Source organism: Neoarius graeffei, chromosome 6 (assembly GCF_027579695.1).
Source record: "Neoarius graeffei isolate fNeoGra1 chromosome 6, fNeoGra1.pri, whole genome shotgun sequence".
NCBI lineage: Eukaryota > Metazoa > Chordata > Actinopteri > Siluriformes > Ariidae > Neoarius > Neoarius graeffei.
Genome location: NC_083574.1, coordinates 86,206,621 through 86,227,880, shown reverse-complemented (window position 1 = coordinate 86,227,880; position 21,260 = coordinate 86,206,621). Strand labels below are relative to the sequence as shown.

General features: G+C 39.7%; 1 protein-coding gene across 1 annotated transcript in view; it reads left to right on the top strand.

Annotated features, from left to right (window-relative positions):
- Nucleotides 1–21,260, top strand: part of wtip (WT1 interacting protein) — a 141,820-nt gene that overhangs the window by 49,737 nt on the left and 70,823 nt on the right. The window contains exon 2 of the mRNA XM_060924146.1: nucleotides 3,714–3,815. Within this exon, the coding sequence (XP_060780129.1) occupies nucleotides 3,714–3,815 (102 nt within the window). The remainder of the gene's footprint in view (nucleotides 1–3,713; nucleotides 3,816–21,260) is intronic.

Sequence of the window (21,260 nt, the reverse complement as noted above, 5' to 3'; positions counted from 1 at the left end):
GCAGTGTTGGTTTCTGGAGCATATATCCCAAACTATTCGTGATACGGATTTGAAACCTGGTATACATGTTAACAAGGTGGTGTAGATGTGCCTTTTCATACTAAGAAATATGAGAGATTTAAATTTTTCATGTTTCCATGGAAACAATTTCAGACTTAGTCTCTCAGGCTAGTCTGAGGGGTCGGTTTTGTTTCTGGAGCAGAACTTGAGTGGTGTGGTCTTGAAAGTTGGTATATGTGTTGATTTAAGTAATGTTATTGTGCCTTTTGATACTAAGAAATGTGAGACATTTGAATTTTTAGCTCACCTAGACCAAAGGTCTGGTGGGTTTATGCCATGGGCTGCTGAGGTCAGTGTAAAGAGGTAGGGTTGGTTTCCTGCAGCAGAACTTCAAAAATATGACAAATAATATCTTGAAACTTGGTATATAGAGCGGGGGATATAGATGACTCTGGCTTCTTGTTGTTTGCATATATATATATGTGGATGTCCTGAAGTCAGCCTGGGAAAACATAAAGGGCACCAGCAACCACTTGCAGTAATGAAAAGCACAAATGCGCACGGAAACGTGCCAATCAGAATCGTCGTTACAAATCAGGAAGAAAAAACAAAATGGTGATCACAGGGGAGGCGAGGGTGCTGGTTAATACATCTTGTTTTTTGTAATGTACTCACTCGAAAATCATTTTTGTGCCTAAAGAAGCCGACCATATGTGTGCCCGAACGGACCTAACTCGCTAAAATATTTCTGCCTGAGCGTCTTGGTCAGGCAAACCAGGCATTCGGGCAATGCCTGGCATTGAAGCTTGCGGTTAATGTTAATGTGGTTGATGAGGATTCAAATTGAATGCTTGAAGTATGAGTCAGTTCAGAATCATTTACCAGCTTGAGATGAATAAATGAGTCAGTCATTTACCAGACAGGTTAAGCTGAAATACCAAAGCACTAAAGATTCATAGGATTTTGGAAAATTACAGACAGGGTTTTAGGATGCGCTGAAATCAGCTGAAAACTGCTTAAAATTTGAACGTGACAGTCTGTAAAGTTCAGTACAGCACCTGTATTCTGTCCACGAAGTGCCCTAAAAGGAGTCAAATGACTTTTTAGGAAGCACAGTGAGAAGAAAGGCAGGTCTCTGAGCCAGTCATTATGCCATAGTCAGTTTTCTGTCCGTATCAAAAGCAGCCAAACTTCGTAAGCAAATGGTAACAAAACTCGATAAGATAAAGGCAATACAAAGGGTTTACTGTGGCTTGGCTGCATGGAAATAACGTTATCTGGAAAAAAAGAGAAAAAAAAAACCCCAGCACAGATGCACATGCTTTCCTGATTTCAAAACATAACTTATATCTATGGTTTAAAGTCAGCAGTCTGTGCAGGACATTATTCACAAATGATTTACGCCATTTCTGTCAGATTTTAACAGAGATTTCACGTCCTTGTGCATCTGTTTCAGGTTTAAGGGTTCCTCCTCATTGAGTAAATGACTGTAAATAGCACTGGGAATAAGGAACAGATTTCAGTGCAAGCACTTTGTCCTGAAACGTGTCGCGCTCCAAAATGGAGATGATTGTCTGAATTATTGACTGAAATTCAATTTCATAATTTCTGCCCTTTTTTGGCTGAAAGGTTTCAGTGCCTTCGTGTCTGAATCTCTGCACTGGATCAAGTTTGGCATATTTTCTGGTCCAGTTCACCAGCATATTTTCTGTACATGCCATGAATACTGGCGGTTTTCTCCTTTTTATACAAAGTCGAGTTTACTTTTGTTCACAAGTTTAATGCATGTTCAGGATTCTCTTGCACGAAATTCGTATAAAAATTAATGCAGATATAAATACCTTAGGCGGCACGGTGGTGTAGTGGTTAGCGCTGTCGCCTCACAGCAAGAAGGTCCGGGTTCGAGCCCTGTGGCCGGCGAGGGCCTTTCTGTGCGGAGTTTGCATGTTCTCCCCGTGTCCGCGTGGGTTTCCTCCGGGTGCTCCGGTTTCCCCCACAGTCCAAAGACATGCAGGTTAGGTTAACTGGTGACTCTAATGCCGCTTTTCCACTACCAACGCGGCTGAGTTGGGCTGAGCCGTGCCGTGCTGAGTTGGGCTGAGTGGGGCTGTTGGAGTTGCATTTCGACTACAACCGCGCTGAACCGTGCTGGCTGGAAGTGGGTGGACACATTGGGTGGAGTTAGTGAAAGTGGGTGGACGTCAGGTGATGTCGTTAGGCAGCGCAAACAGTGACATCAGTGACCTTTTAAGCGGTAGTCTCACGACCCGGATAGTAAACAATAAACATGGAGTCGTTAGTGTTGCTGGTCTTGGTGCTGTGGCTTGTTGTCACCGACAACGCCAACAGATACTGGCAAGAGCGTATAGATGAGGCGAGGCGCATAAGGCTTCAGAATTCTCGTAATTCGTAATTCTTCCGGGTTTACGGTGTTCACAGATCCCAGCGTGCTCGCGGGGCGTGTGTGGGCATGTGAGGACACTCCTCCTCACCAATCAGTGCACAGGGGAGTGTCTCCTCACGCCCCTAGCCCCACTCTGCTCGGTTTGGCTCGCTTCAGCCCCACTCCAAAACCGTGCGAGTTTTAGGTGCTGAGTGAGGCTGAAGCGAGCTGAGTCGTGCTGCTCTGAGGTAGTCGAAACGCGAGCCGTGTCGGGCTGAAGTGAGCTGAAAAAGGGTAGTGGAAAAGGGCCATAAATTGACCGTAGGTGTGAATGTGAATGGTTGTCTGTGTCTATGTGTCAACCCTGTGATGACCTGGCGATTTGTCCAGGGTGTACCCCGCCTTTCGCCCGTAGTCAGCTGGGATAGGCTCCAGCTTGCCTGCGACCCTGTAGAACAGGATAAAGCGGCTAGAGATAATGAGATGAGATGTACAAACCTACAGAAAACATAGATTTTATATTTATTTGGCCCATGGAAGGAAGATTTTAGTTTCTTCTTCGGTGGCATTTTGTGAAAACCGAGTGAAACAACCACCAACTGCATCTTTACTGTCTGCTACAGCATGGTCACGTGGTCTGGCTGGGCCAATCAGAGCGTGGAATCAATCAATAAATATGGCATCGCTTCCGGTCTTGCGACACCCGAATCGAAGACAATTTTGTGGCAGAATAATTGGATTTGCAGCAAATTATGGACAGCGGAGACAATATAAATTGCTTGAAAGTTGAAAGACAAGTTTGTTTGTTTTTTTCTGAGATCGAGTAGCCGGCGGGGCAGCACGGTGGTGTAGTGGTTAGCACTGTCGCCTCACAGCAAGAAGGTCCTGGGTTCGAGCCCAGAGGCCGGTGAGGGCCTTTCTGTGCGGAGTTCGCATGTGCTTGCCGTGTCTGTGTGGGTTTCCTCCAGGTGCTCCGGTTTCCTCCACAGTCCAAAGACATGCAGGTTAGGCTAACTGATGGCTCTAAATTGACCGTAGGTGTGAATGGTTGTGTGTCAGCCCTGTGATCTGGCGACTTGTCCAGGGTGTACCCCGCCTCTCGCCCGTAGTCAGCTGGGATAGGCTTCAGCTTGCCTGCGACCCTGTAGGACAGGATAAGCGGCTACAGATAATGGATGGATGGAGTAGCCGGCGTAGACCATCTGTGTAGGCGGAGGAAAGTGCGGGTCTCCGGCGCTTGTGGACATCTCTGTGTGTTTTTATGATGTGCATGCTACAAACACTTTCTGTGGATTGGAATGTTGATTCTGATAAGTGTGTGTTGTTTCAGGTATCTGTGTCAAATGTGGGAAAGGGGTGTATGGAGCAAGTCAGGCCTGCCAAGCGATGGGGAAACTCTACCATACTAACTGTTTCACCTGTTGTTCATGTGGTGAGTACACACACACACACACACACAGCTGTACACACCTGCCCACTTTATCGCAGCTGAACTTTTTTCATTAGTGCGTTTGTGTATTTGTATTTCATTCTGTCCTGTTGTGTTTTCACCTCACTGGGCTACTACGTGCTCAAAATGTACCGCCTTATCATGCATATTTGAGCGTGTGTATTACCAGAGGTGGACAGTAACGAAGTACATTTACTTGAGTACTGTACTTAAGTACACTTTTTGAGTATCTGTACTTTACTTGAGTATTATTTTTTTTAACTTATGACTTTAATTTCACTATATTTGAAAGACAAATATTGTACTTTTCACTCCACTACATTTCTATCAAGGTCCTCGTTACTCGTTACTATGAAGTGGCTTTGAAAGTGGATGTTTTTTGTTTTCTTTTCTAAAACGTGATTGTTTTTTTCCCAGGTGACACTGAGAGCCGATCAGTAATCACTAGGGTCACGTCACGTCCATAGACTGTATAAAATCAAGTTCAGAGCAATTCCAGCGTTATGGACGTGACACTTGAACTCAAAATGGCAACAAATGACCCAGTGCATGTTTTATTGTCTCCCAGTATTTAAACAGGTGTTGCATATTTTAAGGCTGTACCATACTGGAGAAGTGATAGAACAAGAACAATTCCCATAGTACATCTAGGGCATGCCAGAAAATGCCAATAAAAAATGCGTTATGGATGTGACAGAAAAAGTATCACTTTTCTTGGGTGACTGTACATTTTTATCAAACTCTGTGAAATTGTAAACCTAATGTCGAAATGGAGATATCCGTTTGATAGAGGGGTCCAAGGTGAATATTAAAAAATCTTTGTTTAAAATATTTTGTATTTCATGCAGAGTTTCGGAAGGAAAAGTCAGCGTTATGGATGTGACGAAATTGCGTTATGGATGTGACGCGTCTGAAATAGACATGGCATATGTTTAGAAAATCAGCGATTTAACCACCATAACCCTTTGAAAAACTCTCTAAATATCAGCTAAAACTATCAAAGTTCTTAAATAATATTTAGAATGGCTATTGTTTTGCTGTTTTGTGGATTTTAGCATACATTTCTGTGGCTTGTGGCAATAATACAGAATTGTACATGATCAAAGTTGATTTTAGCTTGGGTTTTACATTATAAGAGAGAAAGACTGACAGTGACATATTAGGTTGGTTACAAATTGGTTCAACTTATTCACATCTGCAAAATACAGGCCTAGGTGATATCTCTGGGAGTGGTTTTGATGTATTACATGCTGCTTTATTTTTGCATGGTGAGGTTGACATTTACATGGAATTGCCCTTCACTGATTTCCTAGCAGCATTATTTGAACACGATCATTCGATGGCAGAATGGAAGGAGGCGGTTCTTCTGGAGAATGCACGCCCTCGTGGCCCATGAACCCATGTTTCAGTTTTCTGAAAGGATTAAAGATTTGTTTTGTCTTAAATGTTTGCTTTGTTTGCCTAAAACGAACCACATCACGGCGTTCAAAAACTCGCCGTCCGACCTGCGGAAGCATATTGAGGTATATAAACGTTTTATTCCAAGAGAAAGCTTGCAGTGAAGTTGTCTGTGGTTTTAGAGCTAGCGATAACGTTGCAATAGCTATGCAGTCTGGTTAGTCAAATGACTGACTTTCTATGGATTTGCCCGCCAAGTTGCCGTCGCCTTGTCCACAGCTAACGTTAACACATAGCTAGTTAACTTGGACACAGTTAGTTAGCATGTAAACACAAAGTTACAGTATGCTAACATGAATAACATTAACTTTAGCATAATCTTGCCAAATAAACAGAATGTAGAAATCTTTCTTTTCTAGTAGCGTTAGCTACCCGATATGATTTCGAGTTTGAAAAGAGTTTGCTAGCGTGTCGGGTGGAGCTTCAGCTCTACAGGTTCTACAAACTAGTCAGAAAATCCAGTCGGTTGCTTCAGAGGCATTAGGTTTTATAAGCGTTGTAGCAATAATACAACGATGCGTTGACAGAAAATGTACTTTTAATACTTAAGTATTTTTAAAAGCAAGTACTTCAGTACTTTAACTTAAGTAAAAATTTGACTGGACAACTTTCACTTGTATCGGACTAACATTTAACCAGTGGGACCTGTACTTTGACTTACAGTGGTGCTTGAAAGTTTGTGAACCCTTTAGAATTTTCTATATTTCTGCATAAATATGACCTAAAACATCATCAGATTTTCACATAAGTCCTAAAAATAGGTAAAGAGAACACAGTTAAACAAATGAGACAAAAATATTATACTTGGTCATTTATTTATTGAGGAAAATGATCCAATATTACATATCTGTGAGTGGCAAAAGTATGTGAACCTTTGCTTTCAGTATCTGGTGTGACCCCCTTGTGCAGCAATAACTGCAGCTAAACATTTGCGGTAGCTGTTGATCAGTCCTGCACACCGGCTTGGAGGAATTTTAGCCCATTCCTCCGTACAGAACAGCTTCAACTCTGGGATGTTGGTGGGTTTCCTCACATGAACTGCTCGCTTCAGGTCCTTCCACAACATTTCGATTGGATTAAGGTCAGGACTTTGACTTGGCCATTCCAAAACATTCACTTTATTCTTCTTTAACCATTCTTTGGTAGAACGACTTGTGTGCTTAGGGCCGTTGTCTTGCTGCATGACCCACCTTCTCTTGAAATTCAGTTCATGGACAGATGTCCTGACATTTTCCTTTAGAATTCGCTGGTATAATTCAGAATTCATTGTTCCATCAATGATGGCAAGCCGTCCTGGCCCAGATGCAGCAAAACAGGCCCAAACCATGATACTACCACCACCATGTTTCACAGATAGGATAAGGTTCTTATGCTGGAATGCAAGTTTTCCTTTCTCCAAACATAACGCTTCTCATTTAAACCAAAAAGTTCTATTTTGGTCTCATCTGTCCACAAAACATTTTTCCAATAGCCTTCTGGCTTGTCCACATGATCTTTAGCAAACTGCAGATGAGCAGCAATGTTCTTTTTGGAGAGCAGTGGCTTTCTCCTTGCAACCCTGCCATGCACACCATTGTTGTTCAGTGTTCTCCTGATGGTGGACTCATGAACATGAACATTAGCCAATGTGAGAGAGGCCTTCAGTTGCTTAGAAGTTACCCTGGGGTCCTTTGTGACCTGGCCGACTATTACCCGCCTTGCTCTTGGAGTGATCTTTGTTGATCGACCTCTCCTGGGGAGGGTAACCATGGTCTTGAATTCCCTCCATTTGTACACAATCTGTCTGACTGTGGATTGGTGGAGTCCAAACTCTTTAGAGATGGTTTTGTAACCTTTTCCAGCCTGATGAGCATCAAGAATGCTTTTTCTGAGGTCCTCAGAAATCTCCTTTGTTCGTGCCATGATACACTTCCACAAACATGTGTTGTGAAGCTCAGGCTTTGATAGATCCCTGTTCTTTAAATAAAACAGGGTGCCCACTCACACCTGATTGTCATCCCATTGATTGAAAACACCTGACTCTAATTTCACCTTCAAATTAACTGCTAATCCTAGAGGTTCACATACTTTTGCCATTCACAGATATGTAATATTGGATCATTTTCCTCAATAAATAAATGACCAAGTGTAATATTTTTGTCTCATTTGTTAAACTGGGTTCTCTTTATCTACTTTTAGGACTTGTGTGAAAATCTGATGATGTTTTAGGTCATATTTATGCAGAAATATAGAAAATTCTAAAGTGTTCACAAACTTTCAAGCACCACTGTAAGTAATAAGTGTGTTCGTCCACCTCTGGTGTGTACAAACAACACACATCCGCTCCGGTGCTGTCGTGTCACCTGACTCTGACACGGTATCCTGTTTCATGTCGAAAAATGGAAATCTCTTCCCCCTTTTAGGTCCTTCTCCTGTATTAAGGCTGACTAGATCATGTTCGCGTTTCTCTGGACGCATTGTTCTGAGCAGGAATGCGCAACATCGGCGCTTAAACCTCCGGCTCCGGGGAAACAGGGAACTGATGATGCAGTTTAAAACACGCTCCCGAAGCGAAGAATTGTTATCTGGCCAAAAATCAGCTTCACAGCGATCTAGATGTAGATTTAGATCCTCAGAAACACTAACTGGAACAACATTCAGAAGAAACATTGTGGCTCAAAAAAGAACAGCCTTCTGTGAGTGACACCAGATAGTGCGATTATAAAACACGACCTTTACAACAGCTGAAAACGGACCGAGTGTGTGGAAAGGATGTTCATTATGAGCAGACTGTGATCCTGGAATGAGCACAGGACGTTCTTTAAGATTACAGCAGCAGTATCGTGCTGTAAGGGCGTGACTTGAAGTGTGTACCTGGCTGTTTGTGTCGCCTGTGGTGTGTTTTTTGTTTTGTTTTTTAACGTTTTTGGTATAAAGCTGGAACATCTGGAGTCACATCACATGGCATAGGAGTATTTCCAATTCCTATAATTCCGGTAATTCCTGTTGTGTTGAATTCTTGGAACAACATGGGAGTGAGGAAATTTAGTTTGTTCACCAAACACTCGTTCGGACGGATCCACAGACAAAAAATGAATCGGAGAACTTCATCCATCTGAACTGATGCCATTGTTGTGTCTGTTACTGCGTCACTGAGCCCCAGAAGCCTATTTTCTTGTTGTTTTATTAGTTTTTAAATGTGCAGGAGAAACACGCGCTGTGTGTGTGTGTGTTGAATTCATGCTTATGTGTGTAACCTCTGCATTTGTGAGAGTGACACGTGTTTGTGTAATTGGGAAAGTGTGTGTGTGTGTGAGCGCCCTCACGGTCATTTTGTACAGGAGCTCAGCTCGATGTAATTGCTCTGTGCTCTTGGCTCTGTCCCACAGCTGCAACCTTTTCTCATCAAACAGCCAGGAATTCCCTCCCACCCTCCGGAACTGGCCTTAAACACACACACACACACACACACACACATTTGGCATGGGCACATTTACATATTACCACGCACACACACACACAGAGGGTAATAGGAAGTTATTTCTTCTCTTCGTGTCTTGTTTTTGCTTTGTATCTTCTTTTTCTCTTTTCCTATTTTCTTTCTCCTCTCTCTTTTTTGTTTCTCCTCTTTTCTTTTTCTCTCTTCTTTTATTGCTCTCTTCCCCCGTTGTGTATTTTGACTCGTTTCTCTTTCTTTCTTTTTGTCGAATCTCTTCTTACTTCTTTCTCGTTTGTCTAATTCTTCTCTCCTCATGCTGTCTCATTTATTTCATCCCCCTCTTCTGTTGTCTTTTTGTCCTTCCTCACATTTTCCCCCTCTTCTCTCCAGTTGTTATTGAGTCTATTACTCCAGCAGAGATGACAGAGCGTTGAGATTAGAGCTTCCTTTGGGTAGCAGGAGGTTAAATGTGCATGGCATTTCACGCACATCCGCCTGCTTGTGTTTGGTAGCATGTTGACCTGAAACGTGTGTGTGTGTGTGTGTGTGTGTGTGTGTGTGTGTGTGTGTGAGAGAAAGAGCAAGACTGGTTGAGTGTATGGACTAGCAGGCCTACACACGCTCACAACCGAAGGCTAGAATTCCCCCTCGCGAATAAAACACAGCCAGTGAGTCATCACCTCCGCATCCCATCATGCACTGTGCCCATCTGCAGGTAATAAGGACCCGCTTGTTCTCTCCACTCTCTCTGGTTCTGCGTGTGTGTGTGTGTGTGTGTGTGTGTGTGTGTGTGTGTGTGTGTGTGTGTGTGTGTGTGTGTGTGTGTGTGGAGAATGGGGGTGCACACAGGAAGGGCAGAATTACAGCGAGCATGTTTTCTTTCATTGCATTGGGAAAATAACAAGCAGCTCTTGTGGATGTTTTTTTTTTCTTTTTTTTCTGAATGAGCAGAAGTAGAAAGCGGGCTTTTCTTTAACAGCAGATAAGAGCTGCGTTACACAGAGACGGAGGTGAATCAGGTGAGCTTACGCAACTGCTCACATGGGCCGAGATTCCTTTCTAATCGCCCCTGTTTGATGTTCACATCTGTTGATATAGAAATAAACGAGCTGGAGATAAATGAGACGTTAAGGATGAAAGGGAGTGAACGATTTTGGGAAGGTGGAGGCCGTGTAGACCTTGGGTCTACAAACGCGTTCTTTTTATATCGGCTTTTCCATACAGTGTCATTCATAGCAAGGGTCAGAACGCAGGCAGGCAGGCATGCTAATCGAAGGAAATGCCATTACCGCAAAGGTCAAACGCAGAGGATGCAAAACATGCAAAGGAAATAACTATGTGAAGTGTAAAGACAAGGAAGTACAACTAAAACTATGCTGGACTTGTAGAAGAAGAAAAAAACAAGCAGCATTGCTTATCATTCAAATACAATAGCAAGACCTGAAACACAGGAGTCCTGCGTTATACTCTGTCCTTAGACTAAAATAGACCAACTAAATGATAAACTAACATTTTGCACATCATAAGATTAATTATATATAAAGATCTGGATAAGAATCGAACATGACTGAATGGTGACAGGACAGCAGTTGCCTCGTAATGCTTCGTCATTCGTGATTATTTCATCCGAGTACTTATGTTTTGCTTTGGTGCCACTTTTGACTTGACACATGATGGTGTCAAACTTGAAGCAAAGAATAGACACATACTTCTCTGTCCATTTGTCTTTAAATATTCTGAGATTTTTCCTGGCTTTTTTTAAACAGCTCATGTCTATAGTTCACTAATCAGACCAGAGAGGGAAAATAAGATACAACCCCGATTTACAAAAAAGTTGGGACAAAGTACAAATTGTAAATAAAAACGGAATGCAATGATGTGGAAGTTTCAAAATTCCATATTTCATTCAGAATAGAACATAGATGACACATCAAATGTTTAAACTGAGAAAATGTATCATTTAAAGAGAAAAATTAGGTGATTTTTTTTTAATTTCATGACAACAACACATCTCAAAAAAGTTGGGACGAGGCCATGTTTACCACTGTGAGACATCCCCTTTTCTCTTTACAACAGTCTGTAAACGTCTGGGGACTGAGGAGACAAGTTGCTCAAGTTTAGGGATAGGAATGTTAACCCATTCTTGTCTAATGTAGGATTCTAGTTGCTCAACTGTCTTGGGTCTTTTTTGTCGTATCTTCCGTTTTATGATGCGCCAAATGTTTTCTATGGGTGAAAGATCTGGACTGCAGGCTGGCCAGTTCAGTACCCGGACCCTTCTTCTACGCAGCCATGATGCTGTAATTAATGCAGTATGTGGTTTGGCATTGTCATGTTGGAAAATGCAAGGTCTTCCCTGAAAGAGACGTCGTCTGGATGGGAGCATATGTTGCTCTAGAACCTGGATATACCTTTCAGCATTGATGGTGTCTTTCCAGATGTGTAAGCTGCCCATGCCACACGCACTAATGCAACCCCATACCATCAGAGATGCAGGCTTCTGAACTGAGCGCTGATAACAACTTGGGTCGTCCTTCTACTCTTTAGTCCAAATGACACGGCATCCCTGATTTCCATAAAGAATTTCAAATTTTGATTCGTCTGACCACAGAACAGTTTTCCACTTTGCCACAGTCCATTTTAAATGAGCCTTGGCCCAGAGAAGACGTCTGCGCTCCTGGATCATGTTTAGATACGGCTTCTTCTTTGAACTATAGAGTTTTAGCTGGCGACGGCGGATGGCACGGTGAATTGTGTTCACAGATAATGTTCTCTGGAAATATTCCTGAGCCCATTTTGTGATTTCCAATACAGAAGCATGCCTGTATGTGATGCAGTGCCGTCTAAGGGCCCGAAGATCACGGGCACCCAGTATGGTTTTCCGGCCTTGACCCTTACGCACAGAGATTCTTCCAGATTCTCTGAATCTTTTGATGATATTATGCACTGTAGATGATATGTTCAAACTCTGTGCAATTTTACACTGTCGAACTCCTTTCTGATATTGCTCCACTATTTGTCGGCGCAGAATTAGGGGGATTGGTGATCCTCTTCCCATCTTTACTTCTGAGAGCCGCTGCCACTCCAAGATGCTCTTTTTATACCCAGTCATGTTAATGACCTATTGCCAATTGACCTAATGAGTTGCAATTTGGTCCTCCAGCTGTTCCTTTTTTGTACCTTTAACTTTTCCAGCCTCTTATTGCCCCTGTCCCAACTTTTTTGAGATGTGTTGCTGTCATGAAATTTCAAATGAGCCAATATTTGGCATGAAATTTCAAAATGTCTCACTTTCGACATTTGATATGTTGTCTATGTTCTATTGTGAATACAGTATCAGTTTTTGAGATTTGTAAATTATTGCATTCTGTTTTTATTTACAATTTGTACTTTGTCCCAACTTTTTTGGAACCGGGGTTGTATATTATATGGACACGAGTGTTTTACTGGGAAATACACCACTCGTATTTTTCATCCGAGCTCCATCCGGGACATGGAGAACCAAAACCGTGACATAAATCTCTATAAGTCACTCGTGAGGAAATTGATGGATTGTTTTGATATATTTTGTTACTTTGTTTGTGAATGTGTTGATATAATAAAAAGAAAATCACACGTTGGCTTGAAGATATGAAGTTTATCTTCTTGTGTTGACAAACTCCGCATTTTTCGGACGAAATACATCGCGGATCTGAGTGACGTATTTAAATAATATTGGCTGGCATTGAGTGGTATATCAGATATATTCCATTCAACTAGCATGATACTGAACGAGTCTAAGACGAGTAGCTGAACGGAATATATCTGATAGACCACAAAAGAAAGCCAGCCAATATTATTATTATTATTATTATACATACACACTGTCTTCAGATCAGCATTCTCAAAGGCCAATGTGAGCTTAACCGCGAGTCAGCACCATCAGTGCGGCAGTGAAGTCACCTTCCAACCGGTGTAGCGTTCATCAGTAGTGTAGTGGTCAAGCCAGTGCTATCCAGAGCAAGTAGCACAGGCTAACGACCAAGAAACTAATATTTCTGTCTCCAGACTCTTCTTCCACGCTGTATGCTCACTACAGTATTTTTCACTCAGACTTAAGTATTCATTTCCCTGTGTAATTTCCTTCATTACTTTTTAAAATCAACATCGGCAACTACACACAACAGAGTGACCCGGTAACCAAAATGCTCTCAAAATCTTCCGCCTTTAACGAAGCAAACCTGGCGGCCATGTTTGTTTACAAATTGTCAGTTGCTCACTCACTCACACGGAAGTTTTACATCTCCGACGTGTGACGTCATGTTGTCTTGACAACCATGCAATATCGTAAACCATATTCAACACTCATTCTCTATTTGGTAGAGTGACGTAATACACGTAGGATAAGCGATATGCTAACAATATTGCATGCTATCAAACCAAATGAATGAAACCCGCTAGAAGGGAATAGAACACGTTTTTATTCCATCGAAAAAGTGTCCTGGATGTATAATGATTCCTGATATTTCACTCTGATGACTTCACTGCCAGTGTTTTCTTGCTGACTGATAAAATATGAAGTTTATGTTCTTGTGTTGAAAATACGAGAACATAAACTTCGTTCACTCCGCTAGCTCGTAATATATACATTCACCACTCGGAGATAAACTTAATATCTTTGCACAACCATCTAATATCCTCTCATATATATACAGTAAGCCCTCAGTATTCGCGGGGGTTAGGGACCGAACATGGCCGCGAATAAGCCAAACTCGTGAATACTTGTAAACCCCCCCCATAAAACTGCCGCTGAACTCTTCCCTGCCGCAAAACTCTTCCCTTCCTTTAGCATATCGAGAAGTCCTACCTTCTCCTGCAGCGTCATTACCTTCTTCTGGCGCTTAGGTTCCTTGGCAGGAGCCTTAGAAGATGCAGAGCGTTTAGGAGCCATTGTAGGGCGTAAAAATTATTCAGAAATACCAAGAACGCACAACACATGAACAAGTCTGAACTACGGGAACCGCGAGACTGTACTGTACAATGCGCTCATTCGTATCAGCCAATGAGCAGCAGCCCGCCATTCAAACTTCAGCCAATAGCGAGCGAGCATTCGGCTCCGAGAATGTAGCAGTGCGTAAACGTTCGCAGTGTGTAAACGTTCGATATGTTCGCCGCAAATGACCGCGAATCGCTGAGATTTCCGCGAATGTATAGGAGATATGTTCTATATAAAATCCCACGAATATGTGAATTCGCGAATACTGAACCGCGAATAGGCGGGGGTCTATATGGACATGAGTGTTTTATATACTTTCATATAGTGGTGCTTGAAAGTTTGTGAACCCTTTAGAATTTTCTATATTTCTGCATAAATATGGCCTAAAACATCATCAGATTTTCACACAAGTCCTAAAAGTAGATAAAGAGAACCCAGTTAAACAAAAGAGACAAAAATATTATACTTGGTCATTTATTTATTGAGGAAAATGATCCAATATTACATATCGGTGAGTGGCAAAAGTATGTGAACCTCTAGGATTAGCAGTTCATTTGAAGATGAAATTAGAGTCAGGTGTTTTCAATCAATGGGATGACAATCAGGTGTGAGTAGACACCCTGTTTTATTTAAAGAACAGGGATCTATCAAAGCCTGATCTTCACAACATATGTTTGTGGAAGTGTATCATGGCACAAACAAAGGAGATTTCTGAGGACCTCAGAAAAAGCATTCTTGATGCTCATCAGGCTGGAAAAGGTTACAAAACCATCTCTAAAGAGTTTGGACTCCACCAATCCACAGTCAGACAGATTGTGTACAAATGGAGGAAATTCAAGAAAGACCATAGTTACCCTCCCCAGGAGTGGTCGACCAACAAAGATCACTCCAAGAGCAAGGCGTGCAATAGTCAGCAAGGTCACAAAGGGCCCCAGGGTAACTTCTAAGCAACTGAAGGCCTCTCTCACATTGGGTAATGTTAATGTTCATGAGTGCACCATTAGGAGAACACTGAACAACAATGGTGTGCATGGCAGGGTTGCAAGGAGAAAGCCACTGCTCTCCAAAAAGAATATTGCTGCTCGTCCGCAGTTTGCTAAAGATCACGTAGACAAGCCAGAAGGCTATTGGAAAAATATTTTGTGGACAGATGAGACCAAAATAGAACTTTTTGGTTTAAATGAGAATCGTTATGTTTGGAGAAAGGAAAACACTGCATTCCCGCATAAGAACCTTATCCCATCTGTGAAACATGGTCGTGGTAGTATCATGGTTTGGGCCTGTTTTGATGCATCTGGGCCAGGGCAGCTTGCCATTGTTGATGGAACAATGAATTCTGAATTATACCAGCGAATTCTAAAGGAAAATGTCAGGACATCTGTCCATGAACTGAATCTCAAGAGAAGGTGAGTCATGCAGCAAAACAACGACTGTAAGCACACAAGTTGTTCTACCAAAGAATGGTTAAAGAAGAATAAAGGTAATGTTTTGGAATGGCCAAGTCAAAGTCCTGACCTTAATCCAATGGAAATGTTGTGGAAGGACCTGAAGCGAGCAGTTCATGTGAGGAAACCCACCAACATTCCAGAGTTGAAGCTGTTCTGTACGGAGGAACGGGCTAAAATTCCTCCAAGCCGGTGTGCAGGACTGATCAACAGTTACCAGAAATGTTTAGTTGCAGTTATTGCTGCACAAGGGGGTCACACCAGATACTGAAAGCAAAGGTTCACATACTTTTGCCACTCACAGATGTGTAATATTGGATCATTTTCCTCAATAAATAAATGACCAAGTATAATATTTTTGTCTCATTTGTTTAACTGAGTTCTCTTTATCTACTTTTAGGACTTGTGTGAAAATCTGATGCTGTTTTAGGTCATATTTATGCAGAAATATAGAAAATTCTAAAGGGTTCACAAACTTTCAAGCACCACTGTACATGTATATAATATGAAAGTCTGTGAAATCTCTCCTTTCTCAATGAGCTTCCTGAAGGTTAATAATGTACAGAAATGCATCTGATTGAATAAACCACAACAGAGGATCTACTACAGAAGCCAGACTAGCTCATGTTTAAATAATTGCAGTTGCTGAACTAAAGCCATGTGTTTTGTATTTTTTAAATCTTAAATTCGAGCCGCTGAAATACTTTTCTGGGTCTCATCTGGACTGTTGCCCGACAGTTGATGATGACTTCTGATCTGTATTAACAGCTACTGATATAAAAAGTAAAACTTCCAGACTAAAATGTATGTGGGATGTATCGACACGAATACTGACGTAATACTAATACGGAAAACACAAACAAAACAAGACTAATCATAAAGAAAGGTGAAGGCTGTAGATTTTATCATTTAAGATAAAAGATTTTATGTTTTTAATTTGGTCTCATAAGAAATTCTCTTGAATCAGCTGGTTAAGGTTAAGCTGAGGTACAGGGTGATCCTTTTTATGACCTTGAATAAAATAAAATTGCTTCCGTTTTCTAGATCAGTACTACAAAACCATGTCGGATAGGGTTAAAATGATCCCATTCAGGATTATGTAGAAGTATGCCTTATTTCTTTTTCAAACTAATTTATTTTTATTTTTTTTATCTTTACCTCAGGATGTTTTTCTTTAGCTAGCATGCTAAAAATGTTTTCTTCATTTACCACACCAAAATGTTTTCTTAATCTAGCATGTGAAAAAAAGCTTTCTCCAACTAGCATGCTAAAATGTTCTCTTCAGCTAGCATGTGAAAAAATATTTTTTAATCTCGTATGTGAAAAAAAGCTTTCTCCAACTAGCATGCTAAAATATTTTCTTCACCTTCTATGCTAAACATGTGTTCTTCAGTTGCCATGCTAAAAATGTTTTTTAAACTAGTATGTGAAAAATTCTCATTCTCATTATCTCTAGCCGCTTTATCCTTCTACAGGGTCGCAGGCAAGCTGGAGCCTATCCCAGCTGACTACAGGCGAAAGGCGGGGTACACCCTGGACAAGTCGCCAGGTCATCACAGGGCTGACACATAGACACAGACAACCATTCACACTCACATTCACACCTACGGTCAATTTAGAGTCACCAGTTAACCTAACCTGCATGTCTTTGGACTGTGGGGGAAACCGGAGCACCCGGAGGAAACCCACGCGGACACGGGGAGAACATGCAAACTCCACACAGAAAGGCCCTCGCCGGCCACGGGGCTCAAACCCAGGACCTTCTTGCTGTGAGGCGACAGCGCTAACCACTACACCACCGTGCCGCCCATGTGAAAAATTATTTTCTTAAACTAGAGCGGCGGCTACAATTATCGACACCTTAACGATCTTTTGGCCGTTGCTAAAGTAGAAAAGACTTTCTATGTAAATTGTGCATGAATAATTACTCCAACTTCCACTGGAAAAAAAAAAAGAGTTGATTCCCGATTACTTAGCGTATCAGATCATGTGACACCGTTCCACAATTATCGACTTCCAGATTATTATTTATTAAAACATAAATAAATCGGTATGTGGTATTAAATTAACAAAACATAGTTTTTATTTAAAATTTGTTTTACATAGACTTATATTTAGTACAAAATATCTTTTATATAAATATATGGATGTCAGTGCTTACATACCGTAAATGAGGAAGTAATTCTAATGTTTGTAAACAAATGAACTGATAATGTTTAACCTGCATCAGAAAATCTTTTTGTTCCACTTTCTAAGTATTTTCGTAGATCACATTTTGTTAATCATTCGTTGTTGTTTGTATTAATTTCTAGTTTTGTAGTTTACCAGTAAATATCAACTGGTAATTGACATTGTAACCACATGAAAATCCAAGTCAAAGGTCGCATATCATTCTTCGAACCAAAATATAAAATGTCGACTGATATTCTAATATGTGGTAGATATTTACAACAAACTGCAAAAAAAAAAATCTGAATGGAATAGAAAAATCTCAATATTTCAAGCATGTAATTTTTTATATGCTAGGAATTTAATTCTGCTCTATTTCTGTTTATTGCAATCGGATTCCAAAAACTCTATAAACATTCCATTCTGTTATGAATCAGAAAAAAAAATTATTATAAATCACAGCACTTTTAGTTTTTTAAAGTACTTCATCTACTTCAGCAATGTTACACAAAGATCGATCCATAACAGTTGTAAATGTCCCTTAATTCCACAGGGTGTCGATAATGGTGGACACCGGTGAAAATGATCACTATTATCGACACCTCACGTGACTCTCAAACGCACGTTTAGATACAAAATGGCGACTGTCAAATGAAAGAGTAAGAAACAAAGTAAGTTTCAACAAGGAGATCATGAAATATCGGTGAATTTGATCAGTAAAAACATGTCCATGATCTTTCCACCACGCTTACCTGCGATGATAACGTCCGGGTTTTCCGAAAAATTGCTGATCATGCTAAAAAAAAATCCATCTCAGGTAACGAGCTGCGTCATCAGATGACAAGGTCCAAGGGGGGGGTCTTCCGGTTGATTAATTAACCAATAATAACTTGTAAATGAAACTCACCTTTGTAAAATTGTTTTTTATTGGTAAATCTGAAAAGGTGTCGATAATTTTGGACTGTCGATAATTGTAGTTGCTGCTCTAGTATGTGGAAAAAAATTCTTCAGCTAGCATGCTTAAACCTTTTTTTCAGCTAGCATGTGAAAATGTTTTCTTTATCTAGTATGTGTAAATAAGCTTTCTCCAACTAGCATGCTAAAATATTTTCTTCACCTTCTATGCTAAACATGTTTTCTTCAGTTACCATACTGAAAATGTTTTCTTCAACTAATATGCAAAAAATGTTTTCTTCAGTCTCGCATGTGGGGGGAAAATATTCCTCAGCTAGCATGCTAAAAAATGTTTTCATGTAGCGTATGAAAAGAATTCTTCAGCTAGTACACTAAAAAGTTGTAATTAGCTAGCATGGAAAAACATTTTGAAAAATTCTTCATCTAGCATGTGAACAAAAAAATTCTTCAGCAAGCATGCTAAAATGTTTTCTGCAATTTCTACGCTAAAAATGTTTTCTTCAGCTAGCATGCTACAATGTTTTCTTCAGTAACCATGCAAAAATATTTTCTTAAACTAGTATACAAAAAATTTTCTTCATCTAGCATGTGAAAAAAAATCTTCAGTTACCATGCTAAAAATGCTTTCTTCATCTAGCCTGTGGGGAAAAAAATTCTTTAGCTAGCATGCTAAAATGTTTTCTTTACCTTCTACACTGAAAATGTTTTCTTTAGCTAGCAGGCTAAAATGTTTTCTGCAATTTCTACGCTAAAAATGTTTTCTTCACCTAGCATGCTACAATGTTTTCCTCAGTAACCATGCAAAAATATTTTCTTAAACTAGTATACAAAAAATTTTCTTCATCTAGCATGTGAAAAAAAATCTTCAGTTACCACGCTAAAATGATTTCTTCATCTAGCCTGTGGGGAAAAAAATTCTTGAGCTAGCAGGCTAAAATGTTTTCTGCAATTTCTACACTAAAAATGTTTTCTTCAGCTAGCATGCTACAATGTTTTCTTCAGTAACCATGCAAAAATATTTTCTTAAACTAATATACAAAAAAATATTCTTCATCTTCTTCTAGCATGAGAAATCGATTTCTTCAGCTAGCATGCTAAAAAATGTTTTCATGTAGCGTATGAAAAGAATTCTTCAGCTAGTACACTAAAAAGTTGTAATTAGCTAGCATGGAAAAACATTTTGAAAAATTCTTCATCTAGCATGTGAACAAAAAAATTCTTCAGCGAGCATGCTAAAATGTTTTCTGCAATTTCTACGCTAAAAATGTTTTCTTCAGCTAGCATGCTACAATGTTTTCTTCAGTAACCATGCAAAAATATTTTCTTAAACTAGTATACAAAAAATTTTCTTCATCTCGCATGTGAAAAAAAAAATCTTCTTACCACGCTAAAACGATTTCTTCAGCTACCGTACTAATATGCAGTTACCATGCTAAAAATGTTTTCTTCATCTAGCCTGTGGGGAAAAAAAAATCTTCAGCTAGCATGCTAAAATATTTTCTTCAGCTAGCATGCTACAATGTTTTCTGCAATTTCTACGCTAAAATGTTTTCTTCAACTAGTTTGCGACAATGTTTTCTTCAGTAACCATGCAAAAATATTTTCTTAAACTAGTATACAAAAATTTTTTCTTCATCTAGCATGTGGGGGGGAAATATTCCTCAGCTAGCATGCTAAAAAATGTTTTCATGTAGCGTATGAAAAGAATTCTTCAGCTAGTACACTAAAAAGTTGTAATTAGCTAGCATGGAAAAACATTTTGAAAAATTCTTCATCTAGCATGTGAACAAAAAAATTCTTCAGCGAGCATGCTAAAATGTTTTCTGCAATTTCTACGCTAAAAATGTTTTCTTCAGCTAGCATGCTACAATGTTTTCCTCAGTAACCATGCAAAAATATTTTCTTAAACTAGTATACAAAAAATTTTTCTTCATCTAGCATGTGGGGGGGAAATATTCTTCAGCTAGCATGCTAAAAAATGTTTTCATGTAGCGTATGAAAAGAATTCTTCAGCTAGTACACTAAAAAGTTGTAATTAGCTAGCATGGAAAAACATTTTGAAAAATTCTTCATCTAGCATGTGAACAAAAAAATTCTTCAGCGAGCATGCTAAAATGTTTTCTGCAATTTCTACGCTAAAAATGTTTTCTTCAGCTAGCATGCTACAATGTTTTCTTCAGTAACCATGCAAAAATATTTTCTTAAACTAGTATGCAAAAAATTTTCTTCATCTCGCATGTGAAAAAAAAAATCTTCTTACCACGCTAAAATGATTTCTTCAGCTACCGTACTAATATGCAGTTACCATGCTAAAAATGTTTTCTTCATCTAGCCTGTGGGGAAAAAAAATTCTTCAGCTAGCATGCTAAAATATTTTCTTCAGCTAGTATGCTACAATGTTTTCTGCAATTTCTACGCTAAAATGTTTTCTTCAGCTAGTATGCGACAATGTTTTCTTCAGTAACCATGCAAAAATGTTTTCTTAAACTAGTATACAAAAAATTTTTCTTCATCTAGCATGTGGGGGGAAAAAATCTTCAGTTACCACGCTAAAACGATTTCTTCAGATACCATGCTAAAAATGTTTTCTTCATCGAGCCTGTGGGGGAAAAAAAAATTCTTTAGCTAGCATGCTAAAATATTTTCTTTACCTTCTACACTGAAAATGTATTCTTCAGCTAGTATACTAAAATGTTTTCGTAAAGTAGTATGCTAAACAGTTTTCATTTTTTAGCTAGCATTTAAAAATATATATATATATATTTTTTCAGCTGCAAATGTTTCCAGTGCTAACATTTGTGTCGTAAATTAGCTGCTAACTAGCTTAATACACATCTATAAAGGTTGTTTTCGTACTGAAGGTGTATATGCTACAAAATGAAATAATATTTTGGAGGGCAAAATGCTTTTGGTGTAATTTCTGAGGAGACTGTGAATATTTAAGTTTAAAATACTTTCCAGTCGTAAGTGTAATATTGACATGTTTCTGTCTTTGTCCATGTGAACATTCTCATGTTGTCTTAAAAATAAATCATGAGGGAAAAGCA